Genomic DNA, 20,447 nt, shown 5'->3' on the forward strand with positions numbered 1-20,447 from the left:
ATGATTGTGGGATGGGAAAAAACATTTCCTGCTCAGCACTTCTGTGATAAATTAAGTGCGGTGGTGGTGGGGGCGAGGGATAGCTCCCTTTTATGGACACCCAGCCAGCCGGTAGCTATAAAATCCCTCTTAGTAGCTGTTCTCTAATTGCTCTACCTGTAAAGGGTTAAAAAGTCTCACTGCTATGCATAGGTAAAAGGAACTGAGTGGGCACCTGGCCAAAAGAGCCAATGGGAAGACTAAAGAACTTTTTAAAATTGAAAGAAGACTCCCCTTTTGTTGATCTGTCTATGGTTGTTCTCCCGGAGATGAGAGACAGGGCTGGAGCTACGCTGTGAAAAGCTGTGGGACAGGTATGAAAATCACCAGATCATACCAAGAACAACTTATTTGAAACCCCAGGTATGTAAGTAGATCAGGAAATGTCTAGGAAGACATGATTAAGTTTCTCTCTTTTATTTCACTATGGCTTGTGGATTCCTCCGTGCTAACCCCAGGTGCTTTTGTTTTGCTTGTAACCTTTAAGCTGGATCTCAAGAAAACCATTCTTGATGCTTAATTATTATATTTGCTCTTTTTAAATCTAGCAATAGCCTAAATTCCAGATGTATTTTCTTTCTTTCTTTCTTTCTTTAATAACATTTACCCTTTTTAAGAACAGGATTGGGGTTTTTGTGTCCTAAGAGGTTTGTGCACATGTTGTTTAATTAGCTGGTGACAACAGTTGATTTCCTTTGTTTTTTCCTCAGCTCTTCCCCAGAGGGGGTGGTGAAAGGGCTTGAGAGTACCCCATAGGGAGGAATTTCCAAGTGCATCTTCCTGGGTTCAAAGGGTTTTTTGTTTGTTTTTTTTTGTTTGCATTTGGGTGGTGGCAGCATCTACCCATCCAAGGTCAGAGAGAAACTGTAGCCTTGGGAGTTTAAGACCAGCCTGGAGTGGCCAGTATTAATTTTTAGAATCCTCGTGGGCCCCCACCTTCTGCACTCGAAGTGCCAGAGTGGGGAATCAGCCTTGACATGGTGGCAGAGCAGTGGGATCATTTTGAATCAGAAGTACAGACCTCAGGATTTTAAAAGGACACATTTTCCTTTTGGCAGCCTGCAAAGCCTGGAAGGTTTTTTTTTCCCCTTTCTTTCTATTCTTTTCTTTGCTGCCTGAGGGAGAACAGGCACAAAAAAGGTTCAGACAGTCAAGCCAGGGAGTCCAACAAGCAGTTTATTTTATTTTTTTCCTTAGGTTCGTGGCAACGAAATAGCTAGGCTACAGTAGGGCAGCCCTGTGCATGAGGTTGAGGTCAGGGACCAAAACCCTAGAGAAACCAGTCTTCCCAAAACGGCACGCCACGGAGAAGACAGACCCAGATCAAACCCAGACATCCAGCTCCATGACGGAAATGCCAGGAGGGGATGGGGTAATGAAGATTTCCCAGAAGAGACGGGTCAGCCCTCCCCAAACCAAGATCCCGGTGCCAGGATGGAGGGATGCCCTTAACTCAGGCTGAGCTCTAACTGAGGATGAAAGGAACTTCTTCTTAGAGATGAAATGTTTGGAAGTGGAGGACAAGCAGAAATAGAAATGAAGTGTTTAGAGGTGGAAGCGGAGGAGAAGAGAGAGGTGAAGTGGTTGGAAGTGGAGCTGAAGCACTTAGAGCTGGAAAAGGCTAATCTGGATCAATCAGGTAGCCCTAACAATCCTTCTCCAGGTACCGCTCCCCATTTCAAAAATTCCCCACATACAAGGTAGGAAATGATACAGATGCCTTCTTAGAAAATGTTGAAAGAGCCTGCCTTGGGTACAACAACACTACGGACCAGTATATGGTGGAGCTCATTGGACCCTCAGTGGACCCTTAGCAGATGTGGCAGCTGAAATGTCTAAAGAACACATGAACGAGTCCAAACGTTTTAAACAAAAGGCCAGAATTAGGATGGAGCTAACACCTGAGCAGGCCCGTCGGATGTTCAGAGCCAAAAGGTGGAAACCAGATGTGGCATTTTCCCGACACGCCTACCAGATTGTAAAAAAAATTGGGATGCCTGGATACCAGGAGCAAGTGTTAAGACTCTGGAAGATCTGTCTCTCCTCATGCAAATGGAGCAGTTCTTAGAGGGTGTTCCTGAGGAAACAGAAAGGTACATCCTAGATGGGAAGCCTAAAACTGTAACTGAAGTGGGGAGATGGGAGCCAAATGGGTGGAGGTGCCAGGGAAGAAGAAAGCTACGAGCAGTTGGTGGGAATACCAGAAGCGGCAACCCGAGATGACACTCCGCCATCGGGGTCAGCCTGAAGCCCCACCTCGCAAGGAGGAGCCCTCCACACAGCCAGGGAGACCCCAGATGCCCTCTTGTCCTACCACCTACTCTCCAACCACCCACATTGCCCAAGCCCACAGTCAGCTGGGCGATGCTTCAAATGTAATGAGCTGGGGCATGTGAAGGCCAACTGCCCCAAGAGCAACAGCTGACTGCAACTCATCACCCCGGGGTCCCACCAAGAGTCTTCAGGCCCAGATGCCTCACAAATACCCCCAGAGCAAAGGGAAACTGTGAGTGTGGGCGGGAGGAAGATTACTGTGTGGAGGACACTGGAGCACAGGTGTCAGCTAACCACCAATCCCTGGTGGACCCCAAATTCATGGACCCAGAGGCTCAGGTGACAGTGCAACCCTTTAAGGCCAACCCTTTTAACTTCCCATCAGCCACGCTGCCTGTCCAGAACAAGGGCTGGTCAGGAATATGGACTTTTGCAGTCTATGATTATTATCCCATTCCCATGCTGCTGGGAGAAGTCTTAGTCAACCATGTGAGTCTAACAAAAAGGGTGGGGATGGTCACCCGCAGCCAAGCTAACAGGCCTCCACACCTAACTCCATTCCTGAGCCTCCTACAGGGACCCAGCCAGAGGTGGTGAAACCAGACGCCAGACCAAAGTCTATGGGAGCAGCTGTAGAGCCAGTTCCTGGGACCCAGCCAGAACCAGCCCAAGAATTGGAACTGGTGGAGCAGTCAGCACCAGAACCCATGCTTGCAACCCCACCAGAGTCAGGGGAGTCAGCCCCAAAGGGTACCACAGAGCCTGCACCTGCAGCAGCAGCTAAACCGGCAAAAGAAGCTCAACTGGAGCCTGAAATACAACGTAGTGCACCAGTGGAAAGCGGTTCACAATCGACGGAGACAATCCCATCACCTGCATCGCTTCCAGTGGGACCAAGCCCAAGTCCACAACCCAGTGAGGAACTAATGTCTCCAGAATCAAGGGAGCAGTTCCAGGCAGAGCAGGAAGCGGATGAAAGCCTCAAGGGAGCTTAGATGGCAGCACGAAACGACCCACTGCCTCTCAGCTCTTCCAATAGGTCCAGGTTTGTTGTAGAAGGAGGACTCTTATACAAGGAAACCCTTTCTGGTGGGCACAAGGAGGACTGGCATTCTCAGAGACAATTGGTAGTTCCAATTAAGTGTAGGGAAAAGCTCTTGAGCTTAGCCCACAATCATGCTGGGGTGAACAGGACCAAAGACCGTTTGGGGAAGCCATTTCACTGGGAGGGAATGGGCAAAGATGTTTCTACCTATGTCCGGTCTTGTGAGGTTTGCCAGAGGGTGGCAAAGCCCCAAGACCAGGTCAAGGCCTCTCTCCAGCCACTCCCCATCATTGAGGTTCCATTTCAGCGTGGATATTCCGGGTCCTTTCCCTAAGAAGACACCCAGAGGAAAGCTATACATACTGACCTTCATGGATTTTGCCACCCGATGTCCGGAAGCAGTAGCTCTAAGCAACACCAGGGCTAAAAGCATGAGCTAGGCATTGGCAGACATTTTTGCCAGGGTAGATTGCCGCCCCGATATCCTTATGGATTTGGGAACTAACTTCCTGGCAGGGACCATGAAATGTCTTTGGGAAGCTCACAGGGTTAACCACTTGGTTGCCACCCCTTACCACCATCAAACGAATGGCCTAGTGGAGAAGTTTAATGGGACTTTGGGGGCCATGATACGTAAATTCATGAATGAGCACTCCAACAATTGGGACCTAGTGTTGCAGCAGTTGCTCTTGCCTACAGGGCTGTACCACATCCCAGTTTGGGTTTTTCACCCTTTGAACTCGTTTATGGCCACCAAGTTAAGGTGAAGTTGCAGTTGGTGAAGCAGCAATGGGAGGGGGTTACATCTTCTCCGGGAACTAACATTTTGGACTTTGTAACCAACCTACAAAACACTCTCCGAACCTATTTAGCTCTTGCTAAAGAAAACCTAAAGGATGCTCAAAAAGAGCAAAAAGCCTGGTATGATAAACATGCCAGAGAGCGTTCCTTCAATGTAGGTGACCAAGTCATGGTCCTGAAAGCGCTCCAGGCCAATAAGATGGAAGCATTGTGGGAGGGGCCATTTATGGTCTGAGAGCACCTGGGAGCTGTTAATTACCTTATAGTGTTCCCAGACCTTACCCTAAATCCTAAAGTGTACCATGTTAATTCTCTAAAGCCCTTTTATTCCTGAGAAATCAAGGTTCTCCAGTTTACAGCCCAGGAGAGAGATGACACTGAGTGGCCTGAAGGAGTCCACTACAAAGGAAAAAGCAATGGTGGCGTGGAAGAGGTGAGCCTTTCCATAACCCTTAGGCGAAAGCATCAACAGCAAATCCAGGAGCTGTGCACCAGCTTCACACTGATGTTTTCAGCCACCCCAGGACGGACAGAACGGGCATACCACTCCATTGACACAGGTAATGATCGCCCAATTAGACCCCAACCCTACCCGATGGCTCCTCAAGCCAAAACCACAATAGAAAGGGAGATCAAGGATATGTTACAGATGGGTATAATCTGCCCCTCTGAGAGTGCATGGGCCTCTCCAGTCGTTCTGGTTCCCAAACCTGATGGGGAAATCGCTTTTGTGTGGACTACCGTAAACTAAATGCTGTAACTCGCCCAGAGAACTATCCAATGCCATGCACAGATGAGTTATTGGAGAAACTGGGATGTGCCCAGTTCATCTCCACCTTAGAATTAACTAAGGGGTACTGGCAATTGCCGCTAGATAACCCAGCCAAGGAAAGGTAAGCCTCATCACCAATGTAGGGCTGTATGAATCTAATGTGCTCCCTTTTGGACTGTGAAATGCACCCGCCACCTTCCAGAGACTGGTAGATAACCTTCTGGCTGGATTTGGGGAATTTGCAATAGCCTACCTTGATGATGTGGCCATATTCTCAGATTCATGGGCAGAACACCTGGAATACCTCCAAGCTGTCTTCCAGCGCATAAGGCAGCCAGGATTAACCGTTAAGGCCAAAAAATTTCAAATAGGCCTAAACAGGGTAATGTACGTTGGACACCAGGTGGGTCAAGGAACGATCAACCCCCTACAGGATAATGTAAATGCTATCCAAAATTGGCCTGTCCCTAAATCAAAGAAACAGGTCCAATCCTTCTTGGGCTTGGCCGGGTATTACCAACGATTTGCACCATACTATAGCCAAATTGCCACCCCACTAACAGACGTAACCAGGAAAAAATAGCCAAATGCAATTCAGTGGACTGAGAAGTGTCAGGAAGCCTTTAACCAGCTTAAGGCGGCTCTTACGTCTGACCCTGTACTAAGGGCCCCAGACTTCCACCAGCCGTTCATCGTAACCACAGATGCGTCCGAGCATGGTGTAGGAGCAGTTTTAATGCAGGAAGGACCAGATCAACAGTTCCATCCTGTCGTGTTTCTCAGCAAAAAACTTTCTGAGAGGGAAAGTCACTGGTCAGCCTCAGAAAAAGAATGTTATGCCATTGTGTATGCTCTGAAGAAGCTATGCTCATACATTTGGGGACAGCGTTTCCACCCGCAGACTGACCATGCTGCACTGAAGTGGCTTCACACAGTCAAAGACACTAACAAAAAAGTTCTTCGGTGGAGTTTAGCTCTCCAAGACTTTGATTTTAAAATACTACATATTTCAGGAGCCTCCAAGAAAGTGGCTGATGTACTCTCCCGGGAAGGTTTCCCAGAATCAGCCAGGTAAAAATGTCCCTGCATTCTAAGTCATTGTAGTCCTTGAAATGTGAAAAATACTGTTTAGCTCTTCATGTAATTATTAGTAAAGTTAGAGGTTCATGTATCTTATTAACTCTGTTTCCTAAACTTCCAGGAAGAAATCCCAGCCCAGTGGACCTGACCTGAACCAGGCTGGCCAGCACGATCTGTGATCTGGGGGGCGTCTGATAAATGAAGGGCGTGGTAGCTCCCCTTGATGGACACTCAGGCAGCCCGTTATATTTTCTTTCTTTTTGTTTTTAATAGAATTTTCCTTTTTAAATAACAGGATTGGGTTTTTGTGTCCAAAGAGGTTTGTGCATATGCTATTTAATTATCTGGTGGCAACAGTTGATTTCCTTTGTTTTTTTTCTCAGCTCTTCCCTGGAGGGAGGAGTGAAAGGGCTTGAGGGTACCCCATAGGGAGGAATTCCCAAGTGTGCCTTCCTGGGTTCTAAGGATTGGGTTTTTTGCATTTGGGTGGTGGCAGCATCTACCCATCCAAGATCAGAGAGAAGTTGTAACCTTGAGAGATTAATATAAGCCTGGAGTGGCCAGTATTAATTTTTAGAATGCCTTGACATCTTCTTCTAACACCTATGCCACATCCCTGGAGTGGTATGCAGAGGCCAGCTCTAGATTGCGGTGGTGTGGACTACACTAAGCATGTCAAGTAATGTCGTTCTCTTCCTTGTCTCCGTGGGATTTATATGCACTTTTGAGCATCCAAAGTAAAAACCTGAATGATCAAAGAGGCGTGTCAGCTGCATATTTGTCAATTTCCTTGAGCCATACCTCCATCACCAGAGCTGTTAGGCTACTTTCCTGTGGACCCTATAGTCAACCTGTTGAATCACTAGGCATTGGAAGCCACTGAGGCAAAGAGTGTTGGTTGGTTAAGAACTAGGTCATTCATACGTTGCATATCATAGAATCATAGAATATTAGGGTTGGAAGAGACCTCAGGAGGTCATCTAGTCCAATCCCCTGCTCAAAGCAGGACCAACACCCACAAAATCATCCAAGCCAAGGCTTTGTCAAGCAGGGCCTTAAAAACCAATAAGGATGTAGATTCAACCACCTCCATAAGTAATCCATTACAGTGCTTCACCACCCTCCTAGTGAAATAGTGTTTCCTAATATCCAACCTAGACATCACCCACTGCAACTTGAGACCATTGCTTCTTGTTCTGTCATCTGCCACCACTGAGAACAGCCTAGCTCCATCCTCTTTGGAACCCTCCTTCAGGTAGTTGAAGGCCGCTATCAAATCCCCCCTCACTCTTCTCCTCTGCAGAGTAAATAACCCCAGTTCCCTCAGCCTCTCCTCGTAAGTCATGTACCCCAGCCCCCTAATCATTTTCATTGCCCTCCACTAGACTCTCTCCAATTTGTCCACATCCCTTCTGTAGTGGGGGGACCAAAACTGGATGCAATACACCAGGTGTGTCCTCACCAGTGCTGAATAGAGGGGACTAATCACTTCCCTCAATCTGCTGACAATGCTCCTACTAATACAGCCCAATATGCCGTTGGCCTTTCTGGCAACAAGGGTACACTGTTGACTCATATGCAGCTTCTCATCCACTGTAATCCTCAGGTCCTTTTCTGCAGAACTGCTGTTTAGCTAGTCGGTCCCCAGCCTGTAGCGGCGCATGGGATTCTTCCGTCCTCAGTGCAGGACTCTGCACTTGTCCTTGTTGAACCTCATCAGATTTCCTCCAATTTGTCTAGGTCACTCTGGACCCTAGCCCTACCCTCCAGCATATCTACCTCTCCCCCGAGTTTAATGTCTTCTGTGAACTTGCTGAGGGTGCAATTAATCCCATCATCCGGATCATTGATAAAGATGTTGAACAATACCCGCCCCAGGACCGACCCCTGGGCACTCCGCTTGATACTGGCTGCCAACTAGACATCAAGCTGTTGATCACTACCCATTGAGCCCGACAATCTAGCCAGCTTTCTATCCACTTTATAGTCCATTCATCCAATCCATACTTTTTTAACTTGCTGGCAAGAATACTGTGGGAGACCATATCAAAAGCTTTCCTCAAGTCGAGATATATCACATCCACTGCTTTCCCCATATCCACAGAGCCAGTTATCTCATCATAGAAGGCAATCATGTTGGTCAGGCATGACTTGCCCTTGGTGAATCCAGGTTGACTATTCCTGATCACCTTCCTCTCCTCCAAGTGCTTCCTTGAGGACCTGCTCCATGATTTTGCTGGGGACTGAAGTCAGGCTGACCGGTCTGTAGTTCCCCGAGTTCTCGTTCTTCCCTTTTTTAATATGGGCACTATATTCGCCTTTTTCCAATAATCCGGGACCTCCCCCAATCGCCACGAATTTTCAAAGATAATGGTGCATTGTGCTTATCAGGCTCCTGCTCCCATTGAAGTCAATGGGATCTTTGCTTTTACCTGGAGTGGGTAAGGCCAATATCTCTTGCACTCAGAGGTAGGCCTGAGAATTCCAGATGAAGAGGCAGTATCAAAGAACAGAGAGGAAATCCAGCTGTGCACAGCTGCAAATGTGTAGCTATGCAGGCTATGGGCAATGGACTCTCCTGACTGCAGAATAAGAGTGAGGGTTGCATGGCTGGCCCGGTGCAGTGCGGTTTTTCCTTGTATTGCCTTCCCGTGATTTACTCAGCATGCTTATAACCTCTATTAGCCATGTACTATCTATGAAACCTGATCTAAAGAGCAACCAGGATTTTACTGTTTACATCTTTGAGTGTATTCCTTGGTGTTGTGTATGTGGTTGTCGTGGTAATAGCACCTTGTTGTTGCTATGGCAACTGAGTTAGATTATTAGGGGATAGCCCAGCCAGTTTTGGCTGGTTTGGTTAGTTCAGTGTGTGGAAATAAATGGCTGCTTTCATGGCTCACAGCTCTCTGTGTCTCAAGTGATTTCTTCCTAAAACTGCTGCCCCCAAGGATACAACAAAGTGGCGATGACCATGGGATCCCTGTGCTTCCCCAGCAACAGAAGGAAGTATAAGTCAAGGTAAAAGAAAAAAAACCAACCCTACCAAAATCTTTTAGCTGTTTGGAAGGGGGTGAGAACTGGCTTGTTTGCACTGACTGTGCTGGCTTGTTGGCACTGACTGTGAAACCTGAAATGAAAACCATGGCTACACTTACAGGGCCACTGGAACCTTTTGAGGAGAATATAGTGCAATGTCATGTGTATACTGAGCGTTTTGAGCTTTTTGTTATTGCAAATGACATTACAGAAGAGAAGAAGGTGCCAATATTCTTAAGTGTTGTGGGGGCTAAAACCTACTCCCTGCTACGCAGCTTACTACACCTTGTTAAGCCTGAGACCAAATCTTACAGTGACATTGTGGAAATCCTGGGGTCTCATTTTTCCCCAAAACCACTGGTAATCGCTGAAAGATATAGGTTCCACAAAAGAGACCAAAAAGAAGATGAAACAGTTGTACAATTTGTAGCAACTTTAAAAAGGCTGGCAGAACACTGTGAATTTAAGGAGATGTTAAATGATGCCCTGAGTGACAGGTTAGTGTGTGGCCTGTACAGTGAAGCTGTACAGAAGCGCCTATTGACAGAGGCTCAGCTTACCTTACAGAAGGCGGTTGATATTGTCGTCTCCATGGAACTGGCTACAAAGGAGGCGCAATACATTGGTGCATCCCCTAGGGTGCATAAAGTGTCACAAGAACCTACCCACAAAACTGTGCGGAATCAGGAATGTTACCGCTGTGGTAAGCTGGGTCACCAGGCATCAGAATGCTGGTGTAAGAACCTGGTGTGTCGACACTGTGGCAAAAAGGGACACATTGAGTGTGCCCGTAAACAAAAGAAAAAGAGGCCTGTGGTCTGGCTGACCAAAAAGGGGAACCTGCATACCCTAGAGCAGACCCAGGATGACCAAGGTGACACCTCATCGCAAGAAGAAGTGCCACTGCCGTTTTGTCTTTGGCCGTGGGCTCACATGAATACTGGGTAACCCCGCTGTTGGATGGCAAACCCATACGCATGGAGCTGGACACTGGTGCAGCAGTCTCGCTGGTCCCTGAGACTGTGTATAAAGAAAAGCTACAGCATCTTCCGCTTAAGGCAACAAAAACTGTTCTGAAGACGTATATGGGAGAAGCTGTGCCCATGTTGGGCATTATTGATGTTAAAGTGGAACTCAGTGGACAAGCTGCTAAATTGCCACTGTTTGTGGTGACAGGTAATTACCCAGCCTTAATGGATAGGTCTTGGGTTGGGAAGATGCAGCTGAACTGGGCAGAAGTGCACCGAATGACTAAAGAAGAAACCAGTCTGATCGTTATACTAAGGAAACATGCTGCTGTTTTTGGAGAGGATCTGCGAAGTATGAAGGGAATCACTGTGACATCGAACATTACACCTGACAGTCAACCAAAATATCTGAAAGCCCGAACTGTGGCATATGCCATCAGGCTGAAAGTTGAAGCGGACCTGGAGCGCCTGGTCACAAATGGAGTCCTAATACCAGTTACCCATAGGCCATGGGCCACTCCTATCATTCCAATAGTGAAGAAAGATGGCTCCCTCCGGATTTGTGGTGAATTTAAAGTCACTGTCAACCCAGTGTTGTGTGCAGAGCAATACCCGCTTCCCCGCATCGATGACCTCTTCGCGGGCCTGGCTGGGGGACAAAAGTTCAGTAAGATTGATCTGAGTCAAGCGTATTTACAGATGCACGTTGATGAAAAGTCCCAAGAGTTGTCGACTATTGTGACTCATATCGATACTGTCGCCTACCCTTCAGAATAACGTCTGCTCCCGCCCTGTTCCAGAGGGCTATGGATCAGATCCTGTGTGGCTTGCCAGGAGTTCAGTGCTATCTGGACGACATCCTGGTCACTGGAAGGAATGAAGAGGATCACTTAAAGAATTTAGAGGCTACCCTACAAAGACTGGAAGAGTATGGCCTATGAGTCCGCAAAGACAAGTGTGAATTCTTCCAGCCCTCTGTTGAATATTTGAGACACATCATTGATGCTGCAGGTCTTCATAAGGCCCCTGCAAAAGTTAAGGCTATTGTGGAGGCTCCCCCGCCTTGAAATGTTAGCCATCTGCGCTCATTTCTAGGACTATTGAACTATTATGGAAAGTTCATCTCACAGTTAGCCACACTGCTAAACCACTTCATGAACTCCTTGGGCAGAACAAGACCTGGAAGTGGACTGAAGCCTGTAATGTTGCATTTAACAAAGCTAAGGATGCATTGCTAAATTCTGAAGTTCTAACGCACTTTGATCCATCCTTACCCCTAAAATTGGCCTGCGAAGCCTCCCCTTATGGAGTGGGAGTGGTCGTGTCACACATTATGCCTTTGGGAGAAGAGAGACCTATTGCTTTTACTTCATGCACGCTAAGCAAAGCAGAAACTAACTATGCCCAAATTGAACGTGAGGCATTGGGAATCGTTTTTGGAATTCGGAAGTTTCATCAGTACCTGTTTGGGCAGAAGTTTACTCTTCTTACAGACTATCAACCTCTGACGTCAATTTTTGGACCCTACACAGGCATTCCTCCATTGGCTGCTAGTCGTATGCAACATTGGGCATTGTTACTTTCAGTGCACACATATGAAATCAAATATTGGAAATCCACTCTGCACGGCAATGCAGACGGTCTCTCAAGGTTGCCTTTGCCAGTCAAACATCAAGATACTACCCAAAAGGAAATCTTCTACTTTGAACTCGTAGAGAATACACCCATCACTGCTACTCAGATAAAGAAGGCAACTCGCGTTGACCCAGTATTGTCCCAAGTGGTGATGCATGGAAAATGCACCTGGTGATGCATGGAAAATCGCGACCAACCTCTCCTGTCTCACCCGACGTGGTTACCTACATGTCCAGGAGGACGGAGTTATCGATCCAGTCTGGTTGTTTGTTGTGGGGGAGACGTGTCATTATCCCACCACCACTGAGATCACAGATGTTAGAAGAGCTACATTCTGGTCACTGTGGAATAGTGCGCATGAAGGAAATTGCACGAAGCTATTTTTGGTGGCCTGGATTGGACAGTGCTATAGAAGAGAAGGCAAGAGCTTGTATGTCATGCCAGGGTGTCAGGAATGTACCCCAGTGGGCGCCCCCACACCCATGGGACTGGCCTGAAAACCCATGGCAATGTATTCATGTTGACTTCACTGGCCCCCTTGAAGGAAGCATGTTCTTGGTGGTGGTAGATGCCCATTCTAAATGGCCAGAAGTCTCTATAATGCAGTCCACTACTGCAGAGAGTACTATCCAAAAACTACGGGGACTCTTTAGTTGTTTTGGTCTGCCAGAACAACTTATGAGCGACAACAGACCACAGTTTGTCTCTCAGGAGTTTCAAAATTTTATGAAGGCAAATGGGATACACCACATCACTTCAGCACCATATGCACCATCCACCAATGGATTAGATGAAAGATTTGTGCAGATAATGAAACAAGCTTTGAAATCAGCAAGGGGACAACACTCTATTCAAAAGCGTCTGGACACCTTACTTTCTTACAGAAACACACCTCATGCTACGACCAAGGCATTCCCAGCCTTTCTAATGATGGGACGACAGCTGCACACTTACTTTGATCTGCTGAAACCTTCTGAACCCAGACAAATTGTGCAACATCAGCTGCAATATCAAGTCAGCAGACGTGCACCCAGAGCAAAAGACCAAACCTTTAGCTCGGGACAGCCAGTTTTGACTTGGAATTATACTTCTGGAGCTAAATGGGTCCTTGCCATGATCATCGCTCAGACAGGACCTGTTTCCTACACAGTCCGGACTGCAGAGAATCTCACCTGGAGGTGACATATATATCAGCTGTTGCCAGGTCATGCCAGTCCTCAGGATACATCTTTAGTTGAGTTGTCTGACTTCACCTCTTCTGGCGAGACACCGAATCAAGAATCACCCTGTTCCTGACTGTTCTTCTCCATTGCTGCCGGCGGCTGAGATACCCCCTTGCCCAGAACAAGCTGTTACCACCTCCTCACCCGTTCGCACTACAAACCCTGAGCCCATCGTCAGGCCTGCACCCAAGGTACTTTTGGGTGCAACAACACCAGAAGTTCGCCGTAATCCACCTAGAGACAGAAGACCTCCTCAATGGCTGGATCTTTAGCTAGGGCGAACCCGCAGTTATGGGGCAAAATAATCCCCGGGGTTTAGCCCGGAATGGAGGCAGTCTACCCTCCTTCTCTAGTTTAGCGTTTGTTTTATTTAGGGGATGTTCTTATTCAGGGGGGAGGACTATGTTGTGTATTGGTTGTCGTGGTAATAGCATCTTGTTGTTGCTATGGCAACTGAGTTAGATTATTAGGGGATAGCCCAGCCAGTTTTGGCTGGTTTGCTTAGTTCAGTATGTGGAAATAAGTGGCTGCTTTCATGGCTCACAGCTCTCTGTGTCTCAAGTGATTTCTTCCTAAAACTGCTGCCCCCAAGGATATAACACTTGGGATCCATATTTAAGTGCAAATAGAATAATGAGTAGCAAATACTCTTGTTTGCACCTGGTTAACTTTCTGACTACAGGTCTTGGGATGAAAAACAGCCAGTTCCTTAAAAAAACAAGCAATCATGAATGAAATAGCAAGATGTAGACATGGTGGGTGCAAACTGCTCTTTGGAATTCATACCAATGTTCACCAAGACTGTTTTGCAGGGTTCAATCAGCTCTACTTAAAAGGATTTGCTATAAGTTATATCCCCGCTGCCCTGCCCAAGCTGCACTGGTCTGCTTTGAGATGGACTGTGATGATGTAGTGATGGGGCACTGCCCTGCAGCAGTTTCTGGGTAGGGTTTTGTGTGTGTTTGTTGAGTGGGCAGCTTTGAGGCTGTGTTCCCATTGCCATGGAAATGCACACTGGGTAGCAAGACAGTGGACATGCTGCAAGCTCTAGTGCCCCAGGTCTAGGCCAGGAGTAGAATTCCAGTATGACCCACACCAGCCTTCTTTATGAGGCAATTCATGTGACTTGGCTGTCCGGGTGGGCCCTGAAGGTTTCTTAGATGGAAGCTAAAGTAACAATAGGCCCCAAGCCTTACCCAACACTTGACCCAACTTTTTTGAACTTGAGGTTTTACATTTTCCTTTTTACATTTCCTCTTGGCCCCTGCGCATCCTGCTTTCTGGCGGGGATCAAAAGCAAAATGAGGGCTCTGCTCACCAGATTTACGGCCTAGTGGAAACCACATCTTGGAAGAGATTCTCAGCATATTTCTAGACTGCAGTGGTTCTGCTGTACTTGTGGCTGTTTACTCATATCAGCCCTCTCAAGCTTTGCCTATCTCTGCTCTGCAGGCACGCTGAGACCAGGGGGATTGGTACCAGCTGCAAACCAAAGTAGAATAGAATGCCTATGTACACAGTGTGTCTGTGTACCACTGCCCTCTAGTGGATGGCATCAGAACTGCTTTGAGTGAGTATTATCATGGCTCTGCCTAGTGGCTGGAGGCCCAGATCTGATGAAAGCCCTACTATAGCAAATGAAGAGTCTCCTTTAGTTTAGGGAGTAGAGGCCTGTGTCTATGGCGCAGGAGAAGCTGAGTCCTCTCCCTGCTTATGGCTGTGAAGTCCAGGCATCCATGGGGTACGTCAGAGGTGACAGACCTTTGGCTGGAGGAAAGAAGAGAGGTTGACTGCACCAGTGCCGCTCAGAGGATTCAGGGAGCCTGGAGCAAAGCAATTTCGGGGGCCCCATCCATAAAAAAAGTTAGTTTTGCCGCCCCGAGCGGCGAAGAAAAAAAAAGAAAAACCCAAGTCATGCCGCCAAAGAAAGAAGAGGACAGGAGTACCCACCGCTGAATTGCCACAGAAGACTGAAGCGGAGCGATCGAGCTGCTGCCAAAGTGCCGCCGACGAGGAAGGAGAGAGACTGAAAGACCCGCCGCTGAATTGCCGCCGAAATTGCCCCTGCCCTGTCTGCGGGGCCCGGGGCTTGGAGCAAATTGCCCCACTTGCCCCCACCCTGGGTGGCCCTGGACTGCGCCCAGTGATCCATGGAGAGAGCAAAAATGAAGAAGAGTGGGGCCTCCTGATACCTTTACCCCACTCCCCTCCTCGGGAAAAGAAGCCAAGATTTCTCCCTCCTGTGTTCTGCCTAGGAGGGGAGATGGAGGGAGTGGAGAGCGCTGGGGCATGGGTGGAATCAGGAAGAGCAGCAGGATTGAATTATGGGGCAGTCTCTTTTTTCCAGGTTGGGGATTAATTTAGGTCTGGGGGAGAGTGCAGGGGGAGGGATGGGCATGGCCGGATTGGAGCCTGTTGAGATTGCACTGGGTCTGTGCAACATCTCCAGAGTGGTCCTAGAGCCATGCAAGATGCATGGTGGCACAAAGCATCCATCAGGTGACTCTGCTGCGGAAGCAGCATGGAGATCAAGCTCACATGATGCCAGCAATCAATTCCTTCTGGCTCCAGTGCTGACAGCAACGTGCAGCTCCCAGGTGGCTCTGTTCCAGTTCTCACTACTTTGCTCAAGACTACCCGGAGACAGGCCCAGAACAAAACCCAGAGCCAGACTCCCCTGAACTTTGGGAAGGTTGAGACCTAGAGCCAAACATTGCTGCTTGAACCCATCTCTAAACGTAATGCAGAGGAGCCTCTCCAGAGTCACTGATAAGTGGATTCCTCATTTTCATTCCTGATCCAGCACGGAGGGGAAGGGGGGAGTATGGAAGCGGGGGCCATCCATGTCACATCAGGCAGATGGTTAAGAAATCAGCCCAGGGTAGCTCTAGTCATTTAACAGCTCTGCTAGTCATTGCCATATATTATAGTATCAGATACAATGGCAAAGAGCACTTGGTACCTCAATAATAATGCTAATTTCCTGCATCGTAGTGATTGAAAAAGGATTTTATTTCATTGGTTGGCTCACAAATATAGCTGCACTGTATAACCTGTAATAGCTTTAAACCTTTCACTGATCACATATGGGTTCATTAGGCTACTCAGTACTGTTGTGGCGCAAGACCAGAAGCCTCGGTCCTGATTCACAAAGGCTGGGTTCAGATCCAAAGTTCAGAGGGGACAGGGTATTGTTTGGCTCCGAGGCTTCGTTCTGAGGCCCACCCTCTCCTCCGTTATGGAGCCTGGGGAAATATAACACCATATGCAGCTGCAGCTGTCCCTGCAATAGTATTACTTAGGGTATATCTACACTGCAAGAGCTGTGCACAGCCTAGCATAACCTACCTAGCTTGAATCCAGTGCAGGTAACAACAACCAGAAAGACAGTGCAGCGTGGGCTAGGAAGTTGAGTACATACCCAGGGCTCATGCTGGGGTTGTACACCTGCCCTGTGCTGTTTTCATTGCTATTGTTAGCCATTCTAGCTGGAGTCATGCTAACCCCGGTAGACTGGCCCTGCACAGCTTTTGTGGTATAGACATATCCTGGGGGTACTTAATGCAGTACCCCTTAGCGTACACTGAATTTACTCACTCCAGCCTTGGAGTGGGAAGGACCTAGCTGCCTGGGAGCACAGGGTACCTGAAGCAGAGCAATGCTGGGGAAGGGCAACAGGAGCTGGAGAGCTCCAGTTGCGGCCTTGTTAAAGGTGCAGCCCGGGGATAGGCAGAGGCAGCTGGTCCAACTCCCTTGCCAATGATGAGTGGCCATTACAGACTGAAGTTTGTCCCAGAGAAAGGGGGCTAAATGACGACTGGCAGTAGTCACTGAGACAAGGTGGGCATAGAGGGAGGGGGTTCCCCTGGGAGGGGAGACCCAGAGTGTGGGGGCACTGCTGCAGGGCAGCACCGCAAGGAAAGGGGCACCGGGGCCTGGGAGGGACACGGGTCTGGGGCAGGAGGGACACTGGCCAGCAGGAGGCACTCTGAGTGCTGGAATTGAGCTAATTCCCGGGTGACCAGCAGGAGGTGCCACGCTGGTGAGTCAGCGACTTGCTACAGGATTACTCTGGAAAACACCCACAGCCAGCCTTTCAGGTACAACAATGAAGAAGTCAGACGGGGCTGATGACCCATCAGCAAAAAAATGGACTGTGGAATGTTTAATCTTCCTGTAGGCGTTTTGACCAGCCTGTAAGCAATGGCTGCTATAACACTGCAAGGTCATGTGACCAGACTACATGTCTCTGGACTCCAGATGTTAGTATTTTTCCACAGATTGGGCTGGGAACCAAGTTTTAAAACAAAGGGTTCCCACCATATGCGAAAACTATATAAGGCAATGGAGTGACCTCATCTGTTGTTCTTCACTCCCCACACGAGAAGACTCCTGGAAACATCCGAGGAACAAAGACTGAACTGGAGGAAGTGCTGGACCCAGGCTAAAGGGATTTCTAGCCTGTGTATGAAGACCTGAGAAACCCAAGATGTAAAGCTAATGCAGCTTGTGCCTTAAGAATCTACAAGTCTGTACCATCAATTAGGGTGAGAATCTGCTATTCATATCCAGTCTCTCTAGGATAATAAGTTTATGTTGCATTTTTGTTTATTTGCTAGGTAATCCACTGTGATCTGTTTGCTATCCCTTATAATCACTTAAAATCTATCTTTTGTAATTAATAAATTTATTTTACGTTTTAATCTAAACCAGTGAGTTTGGAATGAAGTGCATAGGAATTTTAGCTCAGATAGGCTGTAGTATATTCCTCTACACACCGAGGGGGGGAAGTGGAGAAATCTATGAGCTTACGCTGTAGTTCCCTGTGCAGCACAAGACAGTATAATTTTGGGTTTATGCTCCAGAGGGGGGTGCGTGACTGGGGAGCTGAGAGTTACTTTGGCTTTAGCCTTTCTACTGTTGGTTTGTGCAGTGGCTAGTCAGAGACCCTGCATGTAACTGCAGCTGGGTGTGTTCCTACCTCTGTATATGCTGGTGGAAATGTAAGACCAGGAGCATATCTGCAGCTTGTCACAGCAATACAGTGTGAGAGGGAGCCCAGGCTTGTGGGTCAGAGGGCTCAGTGGTACCCCAGTTCCAGGTGGCACCCTGTGGGAAGCCTGTCACAATCCCCCTGCCCTGTTGGTGTTTGGATTCACAACGCTGTAGGGGAAAGTTTAACACTAATTTTTAAAAAATTATAAAACAACCTGATGTGATTATTATTTTTCTTTTAAATTATAAACTAAAATATTTCCAGTCATATTAGGTATTTTTAATCCCTTCCGGCTTTTTAAACAAAATATAAATAGTCAGTTGACAGCATCCCTTTAAACTGAATAAAAATTAAAACTCCCTGACAGATTCTGATCTCACGTTCACCAGTGTAAATCAGGAATAACCCCTCTGACTGTTTTATACGGCTAAATGCAGTGCCCTCTGACTGTGACGTCAGTACTAAGTGACGTTGCATTGCTTTACTTCAGTTGTAAATTCTTTGGACGGGGACCAGTTTGTTGTTCTGTATCTGAACAGCACCTAGCACAATGGGGCCTGGGTCCATGACTTGTAACATTACAGGTACTGAAAGAAGATTTTAGCCCTAGAGATTTGGCTAAACGTTGGGTGTCCTAAAACAGAACAATTTGGGCTTGATTTCAGAAGCCCTGAATACCCACTATTCCAGCTGAAGGCAATGGGAACCGCAGGTGCTCAGTACCTCTGACAATCAGACCCTAGAAGTCTTAGACTGGGCACTCAGGAACGTAGACAAAACCAGAGGTCGCATTTGAAACTTTTCACCTTAATTCCTATTTGGAGTGTGTTGGTGTCAGATTATACAAAATAAAATACACCCAGATTACAGCTGTATTCTTACTGTGAGGCTGGGGGTTAGGATTTGTAATGTCACTAGCAAACCTGCACAAAAATACAGCCCCATATTGTACAGCAGGGCACAGTTTAGACTATAGAGCTATCTACCGATACAGCATGTAATCTACAGATATTGGTAGTGCCTGGTACAGTAATAACCCTTGTTTTATTTAACCTAAATCATCAGCAAACTCCACGTGGAAACAGAGAAAAGCCCCAAAGATTGAAGAAAAGTTAAGTATAAAAATATTTAAAATAATCACTCTCATTTCCCTCATGTTCTTAAAATTGAGAAATACTTTTTTTGTCTCCAGGGGCTGCTGGAATGGAGAAACGTCTGATGCCCCACTGTATCATGCACCTCAGAAGCTGACATCTCAAATGCCATCTTGAAAGCATTGAATTTGGGTTGGGAGGTGGGGTCAGATGTCATGCACCCCTCCCTGTGTGGATCACGACCTGCAAGAGGAAAATAAGAGCACTCAGCAGGCAGACTGGTTGGAAAATGCTCATTATTTTTAGGAAGGGGGAAAAAAAAAAGTCCTGTGTCATCTCTGTCCCCCGACCCCTTATTATGGCAAACATGCATTTAGTAAAAATTTTCAATCTTTGAAAACCAAAAACTAAACTGAAAAACTAAAATGTTTATTGAAAGTGTGCACAGAAAATCTGCAATAATAATGACCAAAATGAATACTTTAATTTTTGGTCAAAAAGCTAATTTCCACTGAAAAAAAAGTTTCAGTGGAAAAATGGGAGTAACTTTATTGTGGCTTGTTATGTGAAGGGAGGGGTAGCCCAGCTAAGGTTCAGCTGTCAACTAGCACACCCACCATGGCCCAGATCCTGAAAGGGAGTTAGGCACCAGAGAGCTACAGAGCAATCTGGAAATCCCAGATCCCATAAAATACAGCCTGGTCTTCCCTGGGATCTGGAGGACCTATGGATGAAACCCTGGCCCCACTGAAATCAGTGGCAAAGCTCCTACTGATGTTAATGGGGCAAGGATTTCAGCCTGTGAGTTTAATTGAAATTCACAACTTGTAGAATGCCGGCAAGGCATCCTGTCCCACTGTGGCATGGAGCACTGATGAGGGAAACAGCTCCCAGGACCCATAGCAGTGCCTGGCAGGAATCCCCCCCACCCCCCACCTTTTAAAGCTACGTGATGTCTAATAGCAGTAGAGGCAGGCAGTGCCTCCCTCCCTGCTGGAGCCCACAGTCCTCCCCGCCAGTGCTTTGGCTGGCCATGGGAGTTGGTTTTTTTTTCCATTCAGGACCAAGCGTTAGCCAGTTGCAAAATATATTTTTAATGAGAAAATGTAAAGAAAAATAAATTAATTTTTTTCCCCTCTTGGTTACTGTGTCCAAACCAACTACTATCACTCGGCAATCATGGGAGAACTTCACCGCAGCAGTCCTGTTTGTGCTGGTTTCCCTAGCTGTATGCTTACGGTGTTCTCAGAGATATCACAGTGCTTCTCAAACATGCACAGAGAGCGCTGCAATGGGACCACAGCAGGAGAAGAACTCACACCGACAATAGCAACTCGCTGCATTTCGACATGGCTCCTCAGCCTGAGCCCCTCTTCCCACCTCACCTGAGTAGGGGCAACCTTGGGCTGAGGAGGGGCAAGGTGGGGGATGGTGGGCCTGCGGGCAGGATGCAACATGTTTCAGTGCTCCTGGCTTGTGAA

General features: G+C 47.4%; 1 protein-coding gene across 1 annotated transcript in view; it reads right to left on the reverse strand.

The window, feature by feature from the left end:
• Positions 1–15,905: 15,905 nt before the first annotated feature.
• The window catches only part of LOXL1 (lysyl oxidase like 1), a 43,509-nt gene continuing 38,967 nt past the window's right edge, over positions 15,906–20,447 (reverse strand). Inside the window, exon 7 of the mRNA XM_074965858.1 lies at positions 15,906–19,209. Coding sequence (XP_074821959.1) covers positions 19,203–19,209 — 7 coding nt within the window. The 3' untranslated portion in view covers positions 15,906–19,202. The remainder of the gene's footprint in view (positions 19,210–20,447) is intronic.

The sequence above is a fragment of the Natator depressus genome, chromosome 10 (genome assembly GCF_965152275.1).
Source record: "Natator depressus isolate rNatDep1 chromosome 10, rNatDep2.hap1, whole genome shotgun sequence".
NCBI classification, from domain to species: Eukaryota; Metazoa; Chordata; order Testudines; family Cheloniidae; genus Natator; species Natator depressus.